This window comes from Thalia democratica, chromosome 2 (assembly GCF_965202585.1).
Source record: "Thalia democratica chromosome 2, ktThaDemo2.hap1.1, whole genome shotgun sequence".
Taxonomy (NCBI): domain Eukaryota; kingdom Metazoa; phylum Chordata; class Thaliacea; order Salpida; family Salpidae; genus Thalia; species Thalia democratica.
Genome location: NC_139166.1, coordinates 90,750,157 through 90,772,016, shown reverse-complemented (window position 1 = coordinate 90,772,016; position 21,860 = coordinate 90,750,157). Strand labels below are relative to the sequence as shown.

At 24.4% G+C, this 21,860-nt stretch overlaps 1 protein-coding gene across 1 annotated transcript; it reads right to left on the bottom strand.

Annotated features, from left to right (window-relative positions):
- Positions 1–901: 901 nt before the first annotated feature.
- On the bottom strand, positions 902–13,592 carry LOC145829104 (cyclin-dependent kinase 9-like). The gene is made up of 11 exons (XM_082936835.1): positions 13,528–13,592; positions 12,873–12,954; positions 10,818–10,924; positions 9,200–9,299; positions 7,730–7,860; positions 5,628–5,716; positions 5,168–5,253; positions 3,725–3,858; positions 2,631–2,724; positions 2,229–2,354; positions 902–1,024 (listed from the first exon to the last, which is right to left on the bottom strand). The coding sequence occupies exons 1-11, from the start codon at positions 13,590–13,592 to the stop codon at positions 902–904; spliced, it is 1,137 nt and encodes a 378-aa protein (XP_082792961.1).
- Between the last annotated feature and the right edge of the window lie 8,268 nt (positions 13,593–21,860).

The window sequence follows — 21,860 nt, the reverse complement described above, 5'->3', positions numbered from 1 at the left end:
ATAACTTAATTTTCAACTTTTGAACTTTAAAACTATTTAATTTTAAATCATGTAGTTATAGTTTACAATAAATTTTCAAAATTTATACTTTTCTCTTTACTATTTTTTGAAAATAACAATAACAAAATTTTCTAACACATATAAACAAAAGCAGCATTGAAAAACTAGAGACCAAATTTCAGGATTATTTATTGTTTTTGGAAAATTATATTCATTTAAAGAAACTTAAACGTAGCCAAATATTTAAAAATTAATCAAAGGACTTCAAATATTTAAACTTTCTTACTTTTTTTTGTTTATCTATAAAACTTTAAAAAATACATCACTTCAAAAAACTAAATTGAAAATACACATAACCGTAAAAGCAGTTTTTTAATTTTTAATTAAAAAAAAATTTTTAATCAAGCTAATAACTTAATTTTTGTTACAAAAAACCTCAATATGTTTAAATTTTATTAATCTAAAACAATTATTACTATAAATACTATATAAACTAACAAGTGCACTGTACAAAACTTCAAAAAATTTTAACATTCAAAGGTGCTAAATATTAAAATAAAAAACATTCGTCCTATAAATCAGCTTTACCATCAATAAAAGAAATATTCAAAAAGCAAATTAAATTAATCTTATAAGTCCAAAACTTACTATCACTCAAAGTACACAAAAGTCAGTGTAAGCCCCAACAACGTATAAAGAAAAAAATTCAGAATATTAACAAAAATATATCAATATCTAGCACTTTCACCAGACAAAAGATACCAAGTGTTTGTATAGTAAACAATACAATAAAATAGAAAACTTTAATATCTATAGTCAAAAAAAATTGCCATTAAAAACGTATCTGCACAAAATCAGCTATTTTAAGACAATCACAAGTTCAATATTAATGTTATATATTCTAATAAGTTCTTTCTTCATACTGCTTTGAAGAATATTCTTTTTTCTGTTTATTATTATTTCTCTGGAGGTGATGGTTGTTGTAAGGATAGTGTCTGTTGTTGTGTTGGTGCTGTTTTGCCGCCTGTGAATAATTTACAATAAAAGTATATAGAAATAATAAAGTATAATAATTGATATCTTAATTATTTTCAAGTAATACTTAAAACAGTTTATTGTTGTACTGATAATTTATGTTGTTGTGCAGAGTGGAAAATTGTATAACAGCAACTAAATGTACAATAAAAATTTTAATAATAAACAGTATGAGTGAAAAATTATTTTATTTTGGAGATTTTTCTATGGTTTATAAAAGTGATTTCTGTGTTGCAGCGTAAAAAATTAAATATAACGCGTATTTAAAAAAGGTAAAAATGAACGTCAAGTTTTTGACTTAATGGCACGCGTGAGTATTAAATTAATTTTTAATTAACCTAATAAAAATTTATTAAAATTATTTTTTACACTTAAAAAAAATAAAAATAATAAAATGTTACATAAAAAATGAATGAACTTCAACTTTATAACAAAAAAATAGTCAATTAAATTATTTTTAGGAATTTTATTGATTTATTTTTTGAATATAAAATTTCGGCTAAGGAATTTTTGGGTTTTAGACCATTTTCCATGTTTAAAAAAAATGTTTTAAACTTTGGAAGAAAATAAACAAGTGCTATTACTGTTAAAAGAACTAAAACTCAGTGTGTACAACTAAATTTATATATATACTTTTAATTACCAACTTTCTCCTGCATTTTTTGGTGATTTTGGTCCATTAATTGCCTGTCGCTAATAAAAACAAAATATAAAAAAAACATCATTAAACAGTTAATTTTTTTTCTGGTGATTTCGAGACAGAAATTTGAAATTGTTAATAAATATCTTAATTGATTTAATTTATTATTGATACAAAATAACAAAATACCGCTTCTTCGTAGAATTTTTTTTCAAGTTGCTCACGCTCCTGCAAGTAGAAACAAAACAATATTAAACTACTGAATATTTCCGATTATTTTGTTGCAGATGTTTGAAGTTGAAACAAAACAATCAACATTAAACTACTGAATGTTTCCGATTATTTTGTTGCAGATGTTTGAAGTTGAAACAAAATATTTATTACAATAAAACATTTAATCAATTATCGTTTTCGTGATTTCACTGGAGATCCTCAAATTTTTAATGAAACGTTTTTTTTGTTTATATAAAACAAACACACTAGCTTCTGATGACTTTGTTGCAGATATTCAAAACTGTTATAAGGTATAAAACATATTAAAACATTAAATTACCTTTTGCATACGTTTGGTGAATTCGAAGTTGTTCTCCTTTAAATTTTCCAAACATTTCAACGAATCAGAAGGCAGAGGGTCTTTCCAGAAAAAATCATGGTTCAACGCGTTGTCGGCATCTATTCTCTGTTGAGTTTTGTATAATTTGTTTATTTTATTAATTTTATAAATATTAAAGTGTTCACTGAAATATTTTAAATGCAAGAAACATGTTTTTTTTAAATCAGTAATAAAACAAGTTCACTTAACTAATATACTAAGCAATAAAGATACCTATTAAACAAAAAACAAGAATCTATGTGAATTTTGTTTAACAAACTTAAGCAAGAGCTTAATTTTTCATATTAATATATTCTAATAAAAACTACTAGTAATTATTTTATACATGTATAGTTTGTTAACCTTTTTAGGATCTAAACACAACAATTTGTCGATCAAATCCAATCCGTCACTATCTCCTATTTTATACATCAGTCTATCTTTCAGTACCCTTTTCCTGTTTTTAAATAAATAAATGTTATTAAAAAATAAAGAAAACTATGTGTGAGGAAGACTAATTATGTCACACTAGTACCATGTTCAATTCTTACAAATTAGTATAGATAAAAAACATATAAGCTGGTACTTATAAGATATTTTGTTTTATTTCAAAGTTGGAACATAGCTCTGTGTACTTAATAAGCAAGTTAGAGCAAAATGTTTGTTGTGGAAAATAGACTCTGAAGAAGGTTTTATGCATAAAGCACTGAAACACATTCTATTTATTGACTGTTTTGTTTAGATATAAATGTGCTAATACCTGTTTAAACCAAAAAAATTTATCAAAAAACTTTATTTTGTAATAAACTAATATTAAGAACTTTTTAGTTGTCTTTTCTTGATTAAGCTAAGTAAAATTCATTTTTCTAACTGCACACAAATTTTATTAAAGGTAAGCAACACTTTATGGTATTTATTGGTAATTGGTGTGCTTTAGTTATGCTTTAAACAACTAGATTTAAGAACTAATTCTTTCTACTTAATTTCTAAGTTACTTATTAGTTTTTTATGATCGTTTATGTTTAAATGTAGTTTAAGTATAGTGTGATGCAGTTACAATTTATCTTTGTGTTTTTTAATTCATGTAAATCAAGAATAAGTTTTGTTTCGCTTGTTAAACCAATAATCTATACTTTACTATTCCCTTTAACCCTTCAAGAACCTCTATATTGAGATAAAGTAATAAAAAACTTGTTATGTTGGTTTTTTTATTATTTACAATATAATCTTAATGATGTTGCAAATTTTCAACTCCAAATAACAAAAAATATGAAGTAACCTACTGTGTTGTTTCTAAAAATATAATCTGGATATTGTTTTAATTTTTTAACAAAAAGTATATGTACTTATCATTAGTAAAATGACCTGTTATTTAGTTGTTTATCATTCACAATATAAACTTGATAATATTGTGATTTTTCAACACCAAATAAACGTATTTATTTTTGATAAATAACCTGTTATGTTGTTTTTTATCATTCACAATATAATGTTGGTAATGTTGTAACTTTTCAACTCCAGGCCAAACTTTAGGTGTAATTGATCCGCAAAAATTTGTTATAAGATCGAGTTGGTTCTTTTCTACATTTCCCTGAGGAAGTAATATTAATATTTAGTAGCTATTGTTATAGTAATATATATATATATATATATATATATATATATATATAGAATTACGTTATTTAACTTAATAAATTAAATATTTCACACTGAGCCCACCTTGAGGGCTTTGTTAATAAAAAGTTTTATTCAAAGATGAAAAAACGAGAAGAACTTAAGTTTCGTGATTACTCACTCATCAGCTTCAAGACAAGTTTAAAATAAAGCACAAAACAAAATCACTAATGAAGGTGAAAAATTTATTTATGCAAAAAATTTTTCACCTTCATTAGTGATTTTGTTTTGTGCTTTATTTTAAACTTGTCTTGAAGCTGATGAGTGAGTAATCACGAAACTTAAGTTCTTCTCGTTTTTTCATCTTTGAATAAAACTTTTTATATATATATATATATATATATATATAGAATTAAGTTATTTAACTTAATGAATTAAATTTTTCACACTGAGCCCACCTTGAGGGCTTTAATATTAAAAATGTTTATTAAAAGATGCAAATCTCAAAGGACTCGAGTTCCGTGACTTGTTTTGAAGCTGATGAGTGAATAGTCACGAAACTCGAGTCCTTTGAGTTTTGCATCTTTAAATAAACCTTTTTAATTTATATATATATATAATTCTCATAAGTTTGAAACTAACTTATCAAAGTTATAAACGCTAGGGAAATATTCATATATATCAGTATATTTAAATTTAAACTATTTTTTTATGTACTTAATCACGAAACTTAAGTTCTTCTCGTTTTTTCATCTTTGAATAAAACTTTTTATATATATATATATATATATATATATAGAATTAAGTTATTTAACTTAATGAATTAAATTTTTCACACTGAGCCCACCTTGAGGGCTTTAATATTAAAAATGTTTATTAAAAGATGCAAATCTCAAAGGACTCGAGTTCCGTGACTTGTTTTGAAGCTGATGAGTGAATAGTCACGAAACTCGAGTCCTTTGAGTTTTGCATCTTTAAATAAACCTTTTTAATTTATATATATATATAATTCTCATAAGTTTGAAACTAACTTATCAAAGTTATAAACGCTAGGGAAATATTCATATATATCAGTATATTTAAATTTAAACTATTTTTTTATGTACTTCAGGTTTTACAAAATATCAAACGTTAATAGAAAAAACTTTACAAACACTACTAATTTTTTTATTAATGTAATTCAAATTAAAAAAGTAATAAAAAATAATAGTCAACTTGAAAAAATTGCATTGATGGAATAAAAAACACTAATTACTTTTTACCTATAAAATTGACTAAATACAAACCTGCATTAATGGTACTCTGGTCCACAATTCACTCATAATACATCCGGCACCCCAAAGATCAATTGGTGGTCCGTAGTCTCTTTCGCCTTTTTATAATTAAGGTAAATAATATAAGATAAACAGTGTAATGATAATAACAGTAAATTTTGTCACTTCTAAATTACTTATGTTTAGTTTTAAATCATAAATACAACTAATGTAATTTCTAGACAAAAACTAGTATTTCTTTTTACCTTTAAACATTATTTAAATTATGATAAAATATTAACTAGTTAAAACAAAGTTACTCACTAAGTGAGAGTTGAGGTTTATATGACATAAACACAAACAAGATAAAATTTATGAACAAAAGCAACTTTCTTAAATAAAAGCAATTCACCTAACTTTATCAAACATCATAGATAACATACAAATTCAAAACAACAATTGTCTTCATATTCAAACTAATAAAAATTCTCACCAAGTAATAATTCAGGGGGTCTGTACCACAAAGTGACCACTCTGTTTGTATATTTGTTCGATTCTCCTTCCTTGCGAACTGTGAACGCTCTGAAAGAAAAATTATTTATATGCATTTGAAATATCCTTTCTATATTCTATTATTTTAATTATTTTATTATTAGTGTATTATAGTGTTTGTTTATCGATTCGATTCACCCTCCTTTGTGAACTATTTGAACCTTCTGTTTGAATGATGTATATGTTAAAGAAAAAAAGTTGTATTTGTTCTTTTTTTAATTGTGTATTATGCTGTTATTAAGTTTTGTTAATATTAAAATTTATAATATATAAATGTCTAAATGGTAATATTATCTCTTTTAAACTACAAATTGTGAAAAGTGTATTTTAGAACACTACATCATTTAAAAAAAAATATTGATTTATCATAATCAGTTTGCAAGTTTAATTTGCGAATTCTGCTAACTAGTCGTATTTACCACACTTACTTAATATTAACAACTTAAGTTCTGCTGGTTATATGTGTTAGTTTTAGTGAAACATATTTGTTCTAGTTGCTTTATGTGCATTAGATAGGTGTTAGTATATTAATATTCTTTTTTTTTGTATTAGGAGAAAAGAACTAGTAACAGTTTTATACATTATAGGGACTGAGATTATAGTAATACTATTAAACAAACTAAATTTAAATATCTTGGTCAATGACTTGGGGACAAATTGAAGTAAACTGATTACAAAATGTTTTTTAAGTCTGAATAACTAATTAAAGGTAAATCCATAGCTGTACTTATTTCTATCTCTGTTCATATTAAATATTTTATTCACTTGAAAATTATAACAGAAGGCCATAGCTATGAAAATTATAACTTTTTATTTGTCAATTTGTACTTGTTTTTCTTAATTAAAACTACTACAAAATGTTTTTAAGTCATCTGCTCGAAATTTATTACTTTTGTGGATATTTTAGTTACTTTTACAAACAATAAAAATCTAAAATTAAACAATCTGATAAGTTTTTTTTGTTTACAGAACTTTTTCAAATCAGCACTTATTAATCATTATAACTTTTATAAAACAAAAACAACAAATATGTATTTTTTGTAATTATTGACAATGTTATTACTTTTTCCTTTTTCGATAAGCAGCCGGTGTTAAAGGTTTTTTGAACATTTTCGTGTCTTCCTTTTCACAAATTTTTAAAATCTGGCATAAAAAGTTAAAAAAAAATAGTACTGTGTTTATTTAAATTAGATATTAAAAATGTTTGAGTGTTATAAATGCAAGTAGAAGTTTTAATTAAGTTGCTCTTCGATTCATATAATTAGTTTCCAGTTATATATTTTTTTATTTTTATAAAGTATTAAAATTGTTAATAATGTATTAGGTTTTGAAATGCTTTCTAATGTTATTTTCTAAAGTTATGTAACATCTTTTAGTTTAGGCTTAAATACTTTATATAACAACTAGCTATTAACAATTTTTAGGTGAAATATAACATGAATATTTAGTAAACTGTTATTGGAAAAAAAACTAATCTGAGTCAGATTAGTTTATTTAGAAACTTTTAAAGTGTACTATAAACAAAATTTGAAAAAATACTTACAAGAATAACAGAAAATAAAAATTGAAACTAGCTAATTAGAATAATAAGAGTAACTAGTAACAAATTTAGGAAACACATCTAAAATTAGCTGAGCTTTGCAAAAAACTTCGATCAAGCTTGAACTTTTAATCAAAAATTTATACTAGCGTTAGTTAGCAAGTTTATATGGGTAATTGATTAACTAAAAAAAATTTAATATTAATTACTTCAAAACATAGTATTTAGATGTTAAAATAATTATTTAGTCGGTTTACCTAGGTCACTGATTCAATTCTGACGCTTACAACTTATGTTGATTCTAACTTTTGTTTTTTTTTATAGCTATAACCTTCGAAAAGTATCTGTAGAGACAATAAGAGCCTAAAATTTAAATGGACTTCTCTGTGGTATTTTAACAAAACAAAATCGACTAAAATAATCTAGCAAGGCCGAAAACAGAAAGTTGGAGCGTTGCATCTTTACCAATAACTTAATATTTAAATTAATTGTTTTTTTCTAACCTAGCTAATCCGAAATCAGCAAGTTTGAGTGTTCCGTCTTTTGTAATGAGGACGTTGGCTGCTTTCATATCTCGATGTATTATATTATTGCGGTGCATGTAAAATAATCCATCAAACATTTGATTCATTATCTGTTTGAACAGAAGTAACAATTTGTTTATAGTATTTAACATATGTTTGTTATAATGCGTGCAAAACATTTCTTATAGTAATTGGTACATTATCTAATGAACAAAAAAAATAAGTATATCTATAGAAATAAAAAAAAATTTTTTGTTTAAAATGCACATAAAACAATCATTTTAATAGTTGGTGCATTATTTGTTAATGTAAAAAAAATCAAGAAAATTTATCTATATTAATATTATATAAATGATTAGTTAACATACATGTAGAATAATACTTCTAATAGTTGGTACATTATTTGCTTTATTAAAAAAAAATATATATTTAATATAAACAAGTTATACAGTTTCCGTGAATACACAGAAACATGTCAGTGAAATAGAAGAAGGATACTGTATAATTTGTTTTTATCATATATTCTAGTGAACTTGTTTCACTTGGATCTTTTGCTAACAAACGATTAAGTTTATACTTTGAGTAGTTTAAAAAGTTATATTAATTATTGTAGATATATCTATTAAGATTCGAATATCTAGAATAAGATTTTTGATACATTACTTGTTTCATTTATAAATATATGTTAGTAAATGTTATACTCTATTATGATAATATTTTTCACAGCTTTCGTTAAACTAAATAGTTGCAAATTAAGTATTGTACTGTGACACTTTATAACAACATAAAGTGCACTAATTAGCGGGCCTTTTCAAGGTAATTAACTTAAATTGATGTGAATTTTTAAGTCATTAGCATACTTGAAATAACTTTTAAAACAAAGTTTTAACTACTTTATTTTTACTAATTTCTGTTCCTTAACAAATATTTTTATAATCCTTAACAAATCATTTAAACACCAAATAATGCATGCTTTTTCACACGGGTTGCCGAAGGTTTTCTTAATTTCTCCTAAGTTTATAAAATCAAGTTTTTGGTCTATTTTTTGTATAAAGTTATAGTTAAGTTAAAAAATTAGTTTTGAATAGTAGAGCATCATAGAAAAGATTCTGTAAAGCTACTTAAAAGTTTTTTTTTAATATAAGAAACTTTTAAGTGACACAATTTTTTTTATGTTTATGATAAATTCTTTGAACAAAATGGAAATTTCGTTAGTTAGTCTGTAAAAATAGTTTTAAAATATAGGGTTTTCCACGTATTTTATTGATTTTTGTTTAAAATTTCTTTTTTAAAAATATTTTCAATATTTTTTAGGTTCTAGGTTTTTTTTATGCATTTTTGCCTAAATTGTCGAATTTAATAACTTTCTGCAACTGTATACACGTCATTTATAATTTATAATTTATTTTAATTTTATTTTACCAAGTGAAAACTTATAAACATACTAACATTTTTAATTTCTCCGGGTGAAAACTTTATGTTTTTATTGCAGAGAAGACCTGCCAAATCGTGTTGGCAAAATTCCAACACCAAATAAACGCTTCCAAATCTGAAGGAAAAACGTATTGTTGATACTAAAAATACAACAGTATAAGTTGTATGTCACTAAAATTATTTTGTGTATTAGTAAACTCAAAACATATTTTATGACACACAGTTATTTGTAGTCAGTAAAAACATGTATATATATATAAATATATATATAACTAAACATGTAAACAAATATTTTTGGCAAATTTCTTCTAGGATTTCTAATTTTCATATCTTTGGGTATATTTTTAGTTTAAAGCAAAAAACCATGTTAAGTGTATATCTTTAATGTTAAACGACATTAAATGGATATTCTAAAGCTTCTTTATACGTGTTTTTAATAAAAGGAATTCTGATTATAACTTTTTTTAATCTTTACGATCGACTATATGTGTCGAATTAAAATTTAATTACTTAAAATTTAAAAGCTGCTTATAATTCAAACTTTTTCCAGGTTAAAGTGACTTTTGTTCGAATTTCCAGGTTAATAGTTTAAAATTTTTTAATTTTATGTTTTTCTAGGTTTTTTGAGCAAAATCTAACAAATCCAGGTTTTTCTAAGATTCCATATTTTTTGCACTCTTTAATATTTATTGTGGCTTGTACTACACATTACTATGTAAATACTACACTAAATTTTTTTTAATCGTTACTTTTTAGGTTTAAACAAACAAGTTTATTAACAAATTTCGCAGAATCCAAATTTTTTTATATAAGTGACATAGGTTAGCTGTCTAATTTGAACAAGCGTACAAAATTCCACAAGGTTACTAAATTGCACGAGGGTACAAAATTACATGAGGAAACAAAACTGAACAAGTGCACAAAATTTTACGAAGACGACTAATTTGCAAGAGGGGACCAAATTGCACGAAGATAAAATTGCTAAGTAGCACGAGGTTAAAAAATTGCACGAGTGCAAAAAAATTGGACGAAGACTAGGTTGATAGAGGGTACAAAATTGCACGAAAATAAAATTTCACGAAAGATAATCACTTTTGCACGAAAGGAATTTTTATGAAGACACTTTAGTTAGAGCAGACAATTTTGCACGAATAAATTTTTGCACGGGTTTTTTTTTTCTTAATTTCTGTATATATATTTTTTTTAATTATTTTTTCAATCTTTACTATCACTTTTAACCCTAACCCTCGGTCGGTAATTTGTATTTTTATTTTATTTTTTTGGTGTTTATTTTTAATTCACATTTTTATTTATTATTTATACTATCACTGTAACCCTTAACTCTTACTCTCGGTCGGTAGCTTTTTTACTATTTGTTTCTAAAAATTTTTATTTTATTTTTTTTGTTGTTTTATTTTTGTTTTTTTTTTTTCTTTTGTGCAAAATTGACCACTGGTGCGAAATCGTCTTCTTGCAACTTTGTTCCCTCGTGCAATCTAGAAAACTTGTGCTATTTAAACCCGTTCCCCTAACATGTTATTCTATGTTAGTAGGTGCAGGTCAAAATGTAATCAATTTTACATTTACAAATGTTATCAATTTATTAAAAGTCAACAAAACTAAATAAACATACTTGTTTAGGGTTGTAGGTTTAGATCTGACAACTTCAATCAAATCCACCACATTCTTATGATGGAGAGCTTGCAAGATTTTTATCTCCCTCAGAGCAGTAATTGGAAACTGTTGTGAAAAAAATCATTAAATTAAATTTTCCGTGTATATATATATATATATATATATATATATATATATATATATAGAATTAAGTTATTAAACTTAATAAATTAAATTTTTCACACTGAGCCCACCTTGAGGGCTTTATTAATAAAAAGGTTTATTTAAAGATGCAAAACTCAAAGAACTCGAGTTTCGTGATTACTCACTCATCAGCTTCATAACAAGTTTAAAAATCAACAAACTTGTTTTGAAGCTGATGAGTGAGTAATCACGAAACTCGAGTTCTTTGAGTTTTGCATCTTTAAATAAACCTTTATATATATATATATTTGTATATGTATATAAAACATAAAAAGTTGCATATTCTTAGAGAAAAATAGACTCTGATCTTTCTCAGAGCAGTGATTGGGAACTGATAAACAAAAAAAAAAAGCTTACTAAACTAAATTTTTTGATATTTTAAACTTTAAGGTTTACTTATTTTTAAAAAGAAATACACTCTTGCAAGATTTTGATCGCTCTCACCTTGGGAACTGTCAGTTTTATAAAATAAAAATAAGGTACTAATCTTAGTTGTGTGAATACTAGTTTAAAATCATCACAACACTCATTTACTTTTCATTATTAATACTTAAATATTAAAATAAACTAATTTAAAATAAAAAAATAATGTATTCATATCAAGTAAGAATGACTATAAAGTTTAAATATGTTATCGTTAGTTATAACTATTAAACGTTTTTAAACAGGGTCGCTAAACGTTTTTCAGCATATTCTTCAGGGTTTTCTGAGCTTCTTCCAGGTTTTTAAAAGTACTTTATATAGTTCTGTTATTAGTTTAAAGTTAGGTAAAATTCTGTGTTTAGTAGTAAAGCTAAATTTTAAAGACACTGTAAAGTTACTTCAAATGTGTTTTGAACAAAAAAAAACTATGATGACAAAAATTTATTATCTACATGATAGTTTTTTTGTGTCAAATCAAAATTTTACTAATTGATATGTAAAAATTGTTTAACGTTTCAGGTTTTATAAAAATTTTGTTAAAATTCCAGGTTTTTAAGTGACTTTTGTTTAAAATTTCAGCTTTTTTAGTAATTTTGTTCAAAATTTAAGTTTTCTTTTCGAAATTTTTTAAGTTCCAGGTTTTAAGAGGTGTTTTAGCCTAAATTATTAAACTCCAGGTTTTTCAAGGATTATAAGTTTTTTTGCCACCCCTGTTATAATTTAACTAAAACATTTCAACGTGGTTATAGAAACTGATGATTTGATAAGTTTATAAATAATGCTTACATACTTTACATAGCATTTTAACAAAAAGAAAATTAACTAAAACAGAATAGTTTTAACTCACTAATAGCTTTTGTAACTTTATATAATTTTTTTATAGAATAAAATTAACACCTTTATTTCAATACAGGTGTATTTTGTAATAGAGTTGAATAATCTAAAGTTAGAACACTGACTGTTTAATTATTATGTTTCTTTGTTACTTTTAAAGGTAATTTAAAACTAAACTCAAAATTAAAGTTTTCATTTTTTTATTAGTAGAACAACATTATTAAACAAATAAAAAATACTTTAATCATTAAGACAATACTAATCCTTACTATTTGTAAAAATAAATTTTGTTTCCTAAGGTTTAAAGAAAATTTAATTAGTTAAAAACTAAAAGCATTAAGCTTCCTAACCATAATTTGTTATTTTTTTATCTTTACTACTTTTTTTTTTTTAAATTCTAACTAAACAAATTATTTTTAATAATAATACCATCCCTTTTTTTATCAATTATTTTTATCAAACGCAAACACTTATTAAAAAACTAAAATAATTAATATAAAAATATTACAACAACATTTACTAAAATATAACAGTTGTAAATATAGAATATAACATAAAATAAAAAAATAATTTTAATACTATTAAATATAGTAAACATATTTTTAACACAAACCCCTTCTTTTTCATTTTCCAAGACAACTTTTTTCAACGCTACAACATTTTTAGTTGCTTTTTCCCTTGCTTTGAACACTACTCTGTTTATTTAAAATAACAAACGTAATTTTTGTTAAGCATATTGTTATTATTTGTTAATAAATACTTTCTTTGCCTTGAACTTTTCTAATTGTAAATATATATGTATAGGGTTGCCAAAGGTTTTTTACCGTAAAATATTCCAGATTTATTTAAGAACAATTTTTTAGTTTATTGTCAGTATATAATTATATTTAAGTTAAAAAAATTTCTTGAAAAGAAGCTTCAAAGCTACTTTAGCGCGTTGAAAAAAAAATTGTGATATTTTTTTTTCATAATAAAATTTTGTACATAAAGAAATGTCTACACTTTACATTTAAAAATTATCTAAAGTTTCTTGTTTTTCCAGGCTTTTTTCAAAATTTCTTAAGTTCAAGTTTTTTATGAAAGTTATTAAGTTGGTTTGAATAATTTTTCAAAATTATACTCTGCTCTGGTTGAAATGATCATGAAATACCAAAAAGAAATATGATGTTACTTTAAAATTGCAAATAAGAAAATCATTTGCAGTTTCTAGTATGATATACAGCCAGTGTAAAGAAATCCTAAAATTTGAAAAAAAAACTTAAACTAACCCAAAAGTACCTTGACCGATCTTCTCAATTGATTCATAACAGTCCGCTGGTCTACATCTAAGCATTTTGTTTGTTTACTTTACAATGATAGCTGTAGATAATTAACAAAATATTAGGTTTGTCAGTTTTTATTAATTATGTTTGCTTAATTAAGTGATATTTATTTGTTTTATGATGTCTGTATGTAAGTATGAAAATATTAGATAATGGAACTTAGAAGTGTGTAAACTAATTAGGCATATAGCTAGTTATTGTTATTACTAAACTCAAAGCAGACATTTTATGCAGCCTGGCATTTTTATTGTATTAAAACAAAATATAACTAATATAATAATAATGTATGCCTATAAGCTCCTAAAGTGCCTAAAACCTCCAGAAGTAAATTACAATTTATAAATATAACTGTGGTCATTATTTCAAAATTTAGATGCTGTAGGAAAAATTAAAAAATATTATAAAGTACTTTTCATATTTTGTTATGTGCATCAAAGATAATATATTTATCACTAGAAAACTTAAATGTTTTAATAAAAAAATATATGATGATAATTTATATAAAAAACTATTAAATAATTATACTATTATTCCAATATATTTGCATTACATTACATTATTACAAATAATAATTATACATAACATACAACTGTTAATATTTAATTATAAAGGCAGACATTTTATTATTATGATATATACCTTAATACAATATAAGCTTTAGATATTGGTTAATAACTTGTAATGGTTATAGTATGTTTCACAACCATACTAATAAGCATAATAAAATCACCTTTAAATAATACTGAGATTAAATACATGATTACCAAATATATTTGCAAACTTTCTCCATGTTTTTAAAATTTCCTCAAAGTTTTTGAAAATACACTTTTTAGTCTTTTTTTTAGTTTTAAATTAAGTTCAAGGTAAAAACCTGTGTTAAGTGTTTTAAAATTAAATTGAAAAGATACTGTAAACCTATTTCAAATGTGTTTTTAAATAAAAAAAAATTTTTGATAACAAACAAAATATCTATAGGATAGGTTTTTGAGTCACATCAAAATTCTACTACTTAACATGTTTAAATTGTTAAAATTTCCAGGTTGTTCAAGATTTTATTAGTGATTTTTGTTCAGGTTTATTATCAAAGTTTCTTAAATTCCAGGTTTTTAGCCTAAATTGTCAAACACCAGGTTTTTTAAGTTTTTTCGAGGTTTTCAGGTTGTTTAACAACCCTGTAAATAATACTTGTGGCTAAACTTTATAAACCTAGGCATAATAGTGAATGAACATGTTTTATATTAAAGAATATTTGCAAATACTAACAAACATACAAAAAACACCACTTTAAATGTGGTCAAAACTTTAACACAAAAATTAAATCTAACAGGAAAATATTTTAAGAATATATAAAATAATATTATATTTTCTAACTACTTATAATTTAAATCAAATTTATGCTCAGAGTAATAACATTGTTTATAATTATCTTTACAATCAAAAACAAGAAATACAAATTTCTACATTTTAGCCAGCAAGGCTTTAAAGCTTGCACTGTCAAACTTAGTAAACATATAGCTATAGATTAAGAAATATTTCATCAGATTTATTTTAACTTATTTCAAAATAATTAAGTATTCAACTAAATTAAGTGCAACTGGTGTTCCATTACACTTCTTACTTAGTGTGGGTGTTACTTAAATATTTAACTTACAAGGTCACTTGAATGTTTACAATATATAAATCACCTACACAAATAACCACAACTAAGTCTTAACTTAACCTATACTAAATGCTGATATTAGGTGAACCTTTGTTGAAACATTAAGGCTTTGTTAAGTATATAAACTTTTTATTCTTAAATTAAAAGAAATTTAATAAAAACTGGTAAAAAATTTAAAGTATACTATAACATAACTTTTAGGGTCATAGGGTGATCCAACACTTTTTTATAACTAAAGTTTGTTTTTATGAAAGCAATTAAGTTTATACTACTACTTTAAGAACAAAAATAACAATTATCTCGACACAAAAAGTTTTTAATAAATATCCCATTCAACAAATGATTTTAATTTATTAAAGTTTTTTATGACCAATTTTCTAAGAGTTCTGACAAGTTCATTAATATATACCTTCTTCATTAAAAAAATTTAAAAACTTTAATTATAAACTTAATTAACATTATAAACTTAAAATTTTGTTATAAAAGAATTCTACTTTTAAATAATACATACAGTTTGTAAGACAGATTTTTTTTTAACTTACTTAATGATTTTTTTTTTCTTATTCATTCTTTTTCATACTGTAATAAGTAAACTATGACAGTTATGAGAATTTTGTAATTAAATAAAACAAAGTAATACTAACTCTAAGGAACTTCAAATATTAGAGTTTCAAGTCAAATGGCACATAATAAGCTTTACCCACAGTTTACTAAAGAGTCTTTAAATCTTATTAAACATTGCCACTGAGTTTTAGTTTTAGTTACTTTTTAGTTTTAACACATCAAATTTATTATACACTAAGCATTTAGTTTATAACAGAATATCAGGTGCAACCATTCCAAGTGCTTCCACCACTTTCTGTGGCTGGTTTACATACAGGGTTCTTATTGTATATTAAGTTCTTATTTTATGATATAGTTTTATACAAACTTATAAGCTTATAACAGTTAACTGAGTACAAAGATGATAAATTAGGGACACATACTTTTCACTATTTAGTTTTGAGAAACTAATACTAAAGCAAATATGTTTGTAAAGTGCTCTTTAGTACTTCTGTTCTTATACTTTTAGATTTCCTTTTGTATGGATATTTTAAGTATGCATTGTATTTATACCCTAATAACAGGTGTTTACATAGTAAGTAAATAATTTTTATAATCAATTCTGTTTTAAATTTTACTTACTTGATAACAACTTCCACCTTGTTCAACCTTTTAAACAAACCCCTTACAAACATAAATTAACAATAAGATTAAAAATAAATAAAACTTACTATTAAATACTGTTATTCAATTTCATTGCAGAACTTATAACAATATGATTAAACACTACTACTTATGTTTTACATAACTAACTAATTTTTATTTTTTATTTTTTTTATTAGTTAATATGTACCAATTTGACAACTGCAATTTTTTTAAGTAAAGTTAAAAATACTAAAGAATCAGATTTTAAAACATCTCACTTCTAGGTTAACATTTTTATAACATCATCTATACATTTATTTTCATGTACTTGTTTAAAATTCCTATGATTGACTACAATTAAACCATTAAGTATGTCTACTTCAAAAAATTCTATAAAATGAAAATAAACTTTGATGTCAATAAATTATCCATCCCATATAACAGAATAGCACTTGATTATTGTTTAAATTTGATGGAAAGTATTGAGCTATAATCACTGTTCATTCAAGCGTTTAAGAGAAAGCTCACAAGGTCATGTGATGTACTGATGCAATATAATTACAGTCAAAATAAGGAGAAAAAAAAGAGTGAATACAAGAATTTACTAACATAATGTAGCATAAATTTTAAAACGTAGCTATATAAACTAGCCACAGATATTGGTAAAACATTCTAGCCATAGCCTGCTGCAGTAGACATGATATTCAAGAATAGACATCTATATTGTTTGGTTGTTTTGTATTAACTTTTAAGTTAACAATGTTTTTATCTAATAAACATGTCTATAATCTTAGTTTCAAACAGTTAATTCTCATTTTAATTTAAACATTCTCAATGTATAATTAACGTTAGATTTAACTCTTGTGTAAAAGTTTTGACCAAATTTAAAGAATTTTTTAAAAATTGATGTAATTTATATATTTGTTAATGTTTGAAATTGTTTTTTAAAACAACACTTCACTCATTGTCATGTCTAGTTTTATATAGAGTAGCCCGAAGTAACATTTGATATCAGCGTTAAGTATATGTTAAGTTTATTATTTAAGTTATATACATACATAGACTACAATAGGTTACATAACACATTTATGATAAAGTTAATATAAACACCTACCTTTATAACAGCTTTTTTCCAAAGTTATCCAAAAGGGGACCATAAATTGAAACTCACACTAGGTATTCTAGAGCTGATAGTGAAAAGCAGAAAATAATAATCAGGTGTATTTTAGGAAATTACACTACATATTTAGAAAATGTTTTAAAAGTTTATAGGGTCACAAGCTGAAACAATAGAAAGCCATGAGGCCTTACTTTTACTAGATGATGGAAAAAGAAGAACAAAAGTTTTAGGTATATTTAAGGAAGTTTTTAAGAACTCTTGTTGGAAGTGGCCATAGCTTTTTAGTTTTTTCAATGGGGGCCTTATGAAAAAAAGTTTAGGAAGTCCTCATCTAATGTATGTATATTTGTTTATTAATTAAATTAAAAAACAATTTGTATAAGGATACTCTTTTGCAAATGAAATACTGAAAGAACTTCCTTCATAAAACGTGCTTCTATATTCAAAAAACTTCTGTAAACGGGGGTTTTCCTTTGAGCGAAAAACTAGACCTGGGATGTTTTGTTTGCTTCACAATTCGTACAACAACTCTTGTGGAACATCACCGACAGCATTCAAAGTAACGGAAAAAATTTGGCGAAAAATTAGTCAAAATGATTGAAGTTTAAATTTTACCTTGAAACAATTGAACTTATACAAAAACTTTTTGTTAACAAAGGTATTAATTACAGTAACCTTTCGCATCTTTACGCACTCGTGAAAAAATAAAAAAATATTTTCTTTTAAATTGCACTAATTAGGTTTATTGTATTTTTTAATTTAAAATATGTTTTCAAATGCTAACTTACCTTTCTATATCTTTAGACTAATTGAAAAACATTTTGTTATATCTTAATAAACCAGAAGTTTTGTTAATAATAAGAGATTAAATTGAAATTCTGAAAGAAATATGACTGTGTTAAATGATGCAAGTATGTTGAAATAATGATAGTTAAAACCGGATAAGTAATACAGCACTTTTGTCCTATATATAAAAAAAATCTAAAAAAGAAATCTAATGAAACTTCCTAACAAAAAATAGCAGTGATACTTAATAAATATAGAGCTTACACTTAGCACAAATCTCAATTTTGTTTTTAAGCAAACATATCACTAGTTAGAAGAATAGAATATAAATGTTAATTACCAAATAAGTCATATATAAATAAAGATAAAGATAAAATTAACTTATCTAAATATCGTAAAATTTTTCTACAAATATTATCATTTTATATAAGTTTTTAATCTTTTTTTTCAATATTTGAATAGTTTTATCTTTTGTTTTCATATATATAAATAAAATAAAAAAATTGTTAAAAGTGGGGAAGTCTCCAGTCTGCTTTTATTTAGAAGCAATATCAAAAAACAGCCATTATAGTAGGTAAATTTGGTACCTCTCGTATCTTTACGATCTCTCGTATCTTTACGCATTTTTCTGTGGACACAATGTGCGTTAATAAGCGAGAGGTTACTGTACAGTTTATTATTTATACAGATAGGTTACTGATATTTAGATAAGTTAATTTTATCTTTATCTTTTTTTATATATGACTTATTTGGTACTTAATATTTATATTCTATTTTAACTAGTGATATGTTTGCTAAAAAAACAACTGAGATTTGTGTCAAGTGTAAGCTCTATATTTATTAAGTATCACTGCTAAATCTTGCTAGGAAGTTTCATTAGATTTCTTTTTTAGATTTTTTTCATATATAGACAAAAGTGCTGTAACATTTATTTATTTGTGTTTAAACTCTCATTATTTTATTATACTTTAATCATTTAACACAGTCATATTTCTTTCAGAATTTTAATTTAATCTCTTATTGTTAACAAAACTTCTGTTATACTGAGATATAATTAAATGTTTATCAATTAGTCTAAATATATAGAAAGGTAAGTTAGCATATAATTACATATTTTAAATTAAAAAATACAATAAACCTAATTTGTGCAATTTAAAAGAATTTTTTTTTTCTATTGTTTTAGAGTTCTAAAATGCGTTACTAAACGAGAATGCGTAACGTCACGAGTGCGTAAAGATGCGAGAGGTTACTGTAATTAATACCTTTGTTAACAAAAAGTTTTTGTATAAGTTCAATTTTTTCAGGGTAAAATTTAAACTTCAATCATTTTGACTATTTTATTGTCAAAATCTTTTCCGTTACTTTGATTGCTGTCGCTGGTGTTCCACAAGAGTCGTTGTACGAATTGTGAAGCAAACAAATCATCCCTGGTCTAGTTTTTCGCTCAAAGGAAAACCCCCGTTTACAGAAGTTTTTTGAATATAGAAGCACGTTTTATGAAGGAAGTTCTTTCAGTGTTTTATTTGCAAAAGAGTATCCTCATACAAATTTTTTTTTAATTTAATTAATTAACAAATTTACATACATTACATGGGGGCTTCCCAAACTTTTTTTTATAAGGCCCCCATTTAAAAAATAAAAAAGCAATGGCCACCTCAAACACCATTTCTTTAAAAAAACTTCCCTTAAATATACCAAAAACTTTTGTTTCTTTTTTTTTCACCATCTACTGAAAGTAAGGCCTCGTGGCTTCCTATTGTTTCAGCTTGTGACCCCTTAAACTTTTAAAAAAATTTCTAAATATGTAGTGTCATTTCTTAAAATACACCTGATTATTATTTTCTGCTCTTCACTATCAGCTCTAGAATACCTAGTGTGAGTTTCTATTTATGGTACCCTTTTGGATAATCTTGGAAAAAAGCTGTTATAAAGGTAAGGTCTTTATATTAGCTTTATTATAAATGTGTTATGTAACCTATTGTAGTCTATGGATGTATATAACTTAAATAACAAACTTAACATATACTTTATGCTGGTATTAAATAATACTTCGGGCTACTCTATAAAAAACTAGGCATGACAATGAATGAACTGTTGTTTTAAAGAACAATTGCAAACACTAACAAATATTTAAAAAAATCAAGTTTAAAAAATTCTTTAAATTTGTTCAAAACTTTTACACAAGAGTTAAATCTAACGTCATTTATACATTGAGAATGTTTAAATTAAAATGAGAATTAACTGCTTGAAACTAAGATTATAGACATGTTTATTAGATTAAAACAGTGTTAACTTAAAAGTTAATACAAAACAATCAAACAATATAGATTTCTATTCTTGAATATCATGTCTACTGCAGCAGGCTATGGCTAGAATAGTCTACCGATTTCTGTGGCTAGTTTATATAGCTACGTTCTTAAATTTATGCTACATTATGTGAGTAAATTCTTGTATTCACTTTTTTTTTTCTCCTTATTTTGACTGTAATTATATTGCATCAGTATATCACATGACCTTGTGAGCTTTCTCTTAAACGCTTGAATGAACAGTGATTATAGCTCAAAACTTTCCATCAAATTTAAACAATAATCTAGTACAATTCTGTTATATGGGATGGAGAATATATTGACATCAGAGTTTATTTTTATTATATAGAATTTTTAGTGGTAGACATACTTAATGGTTTATTTGTAGTCAATCATAGGCATTTTAAACAAGTACTTGAAAAATAAATGTATAAATGAGGTTATAAAAATGTTAACCTAGAAGTGAGATGTTTTAAAATTTGATTCTTTAGTATTTTTAAACTTTAATTTAAAAAATTGCAATTGTCAAATTTGTACATATTAACTAATAATAATGATAAAAAAATAAATAATAATTAGTTATGTAAAACATAAGTAGTAGAGCTTTATCACATTGTTATAAGTTCAGCAAAGAAGTTGAATAACAGTATTTAATAGTAAGTTTTATTTATTTTTAATCTTATTGTTAATTTATGTTTGTAAGTGGTTTGTTCAAAAAGTTGAACAAGGTGGAAGTTGTTATCAAGTAAATAAAATTTAAAACAGAATTGATTATGAAAATTATTTACTTACTATGTAAACACCTGTTATTAGAGTATAAATACAATGCATACTTAAAATATCCATACAAAAAGAAATCAAAAAGTATAAGAACAGAAGTACTAAAGACCACTTAACAAACATGTTTGCTTTAGTATTAGTTACTCAAAACTAAATAGTGTAAAGTATTTATTATCTTTGTACTTAATTAACTGTTATAAGCTTATAAGTTTGTATAAAACTATAACATAAAATTACAACCCTGTATATAAACTAACCACAGAAAGTGGTGGAAGCACTTGGAATGGTTGCACCTGATATTCTGTTATAGACTTAATGTATAGTGTATAATAAATTTGATTTGTTAAAACTAAAAAGTAACTTAAACTAAAACTCAGTTGCAATGTTTAATAAGATTTAAAGACTGTTTAGTAAATGGTGGGTAGAGCTTATTAAGTGC

Excerpts from the sequence above, each read along its gene's own strand:
- LOC145829104 (XM_082936835.1), bottom strand. The coding sequence starts at position 13,592 with ATGCTTAGATGTAGACCAGCGGACTGTTATGAATCAATTGAGAAGATC. Across the intron at positions 3,859-5,167 it reads CCAGAGTACCATTAATGCAG|GGAAATGTAGAAAAGAACCA; the intron begins GTTTGTATTTAG and ends TTACTTCCTCAG. Across the intron at positions 2,355-2,630 it reads TGTGTTTAGATCCTAAAAAG|AGAATAGATGCCGACAACGC; the intron begins GTTAACAAACTA and ends AAAACTCAACAG.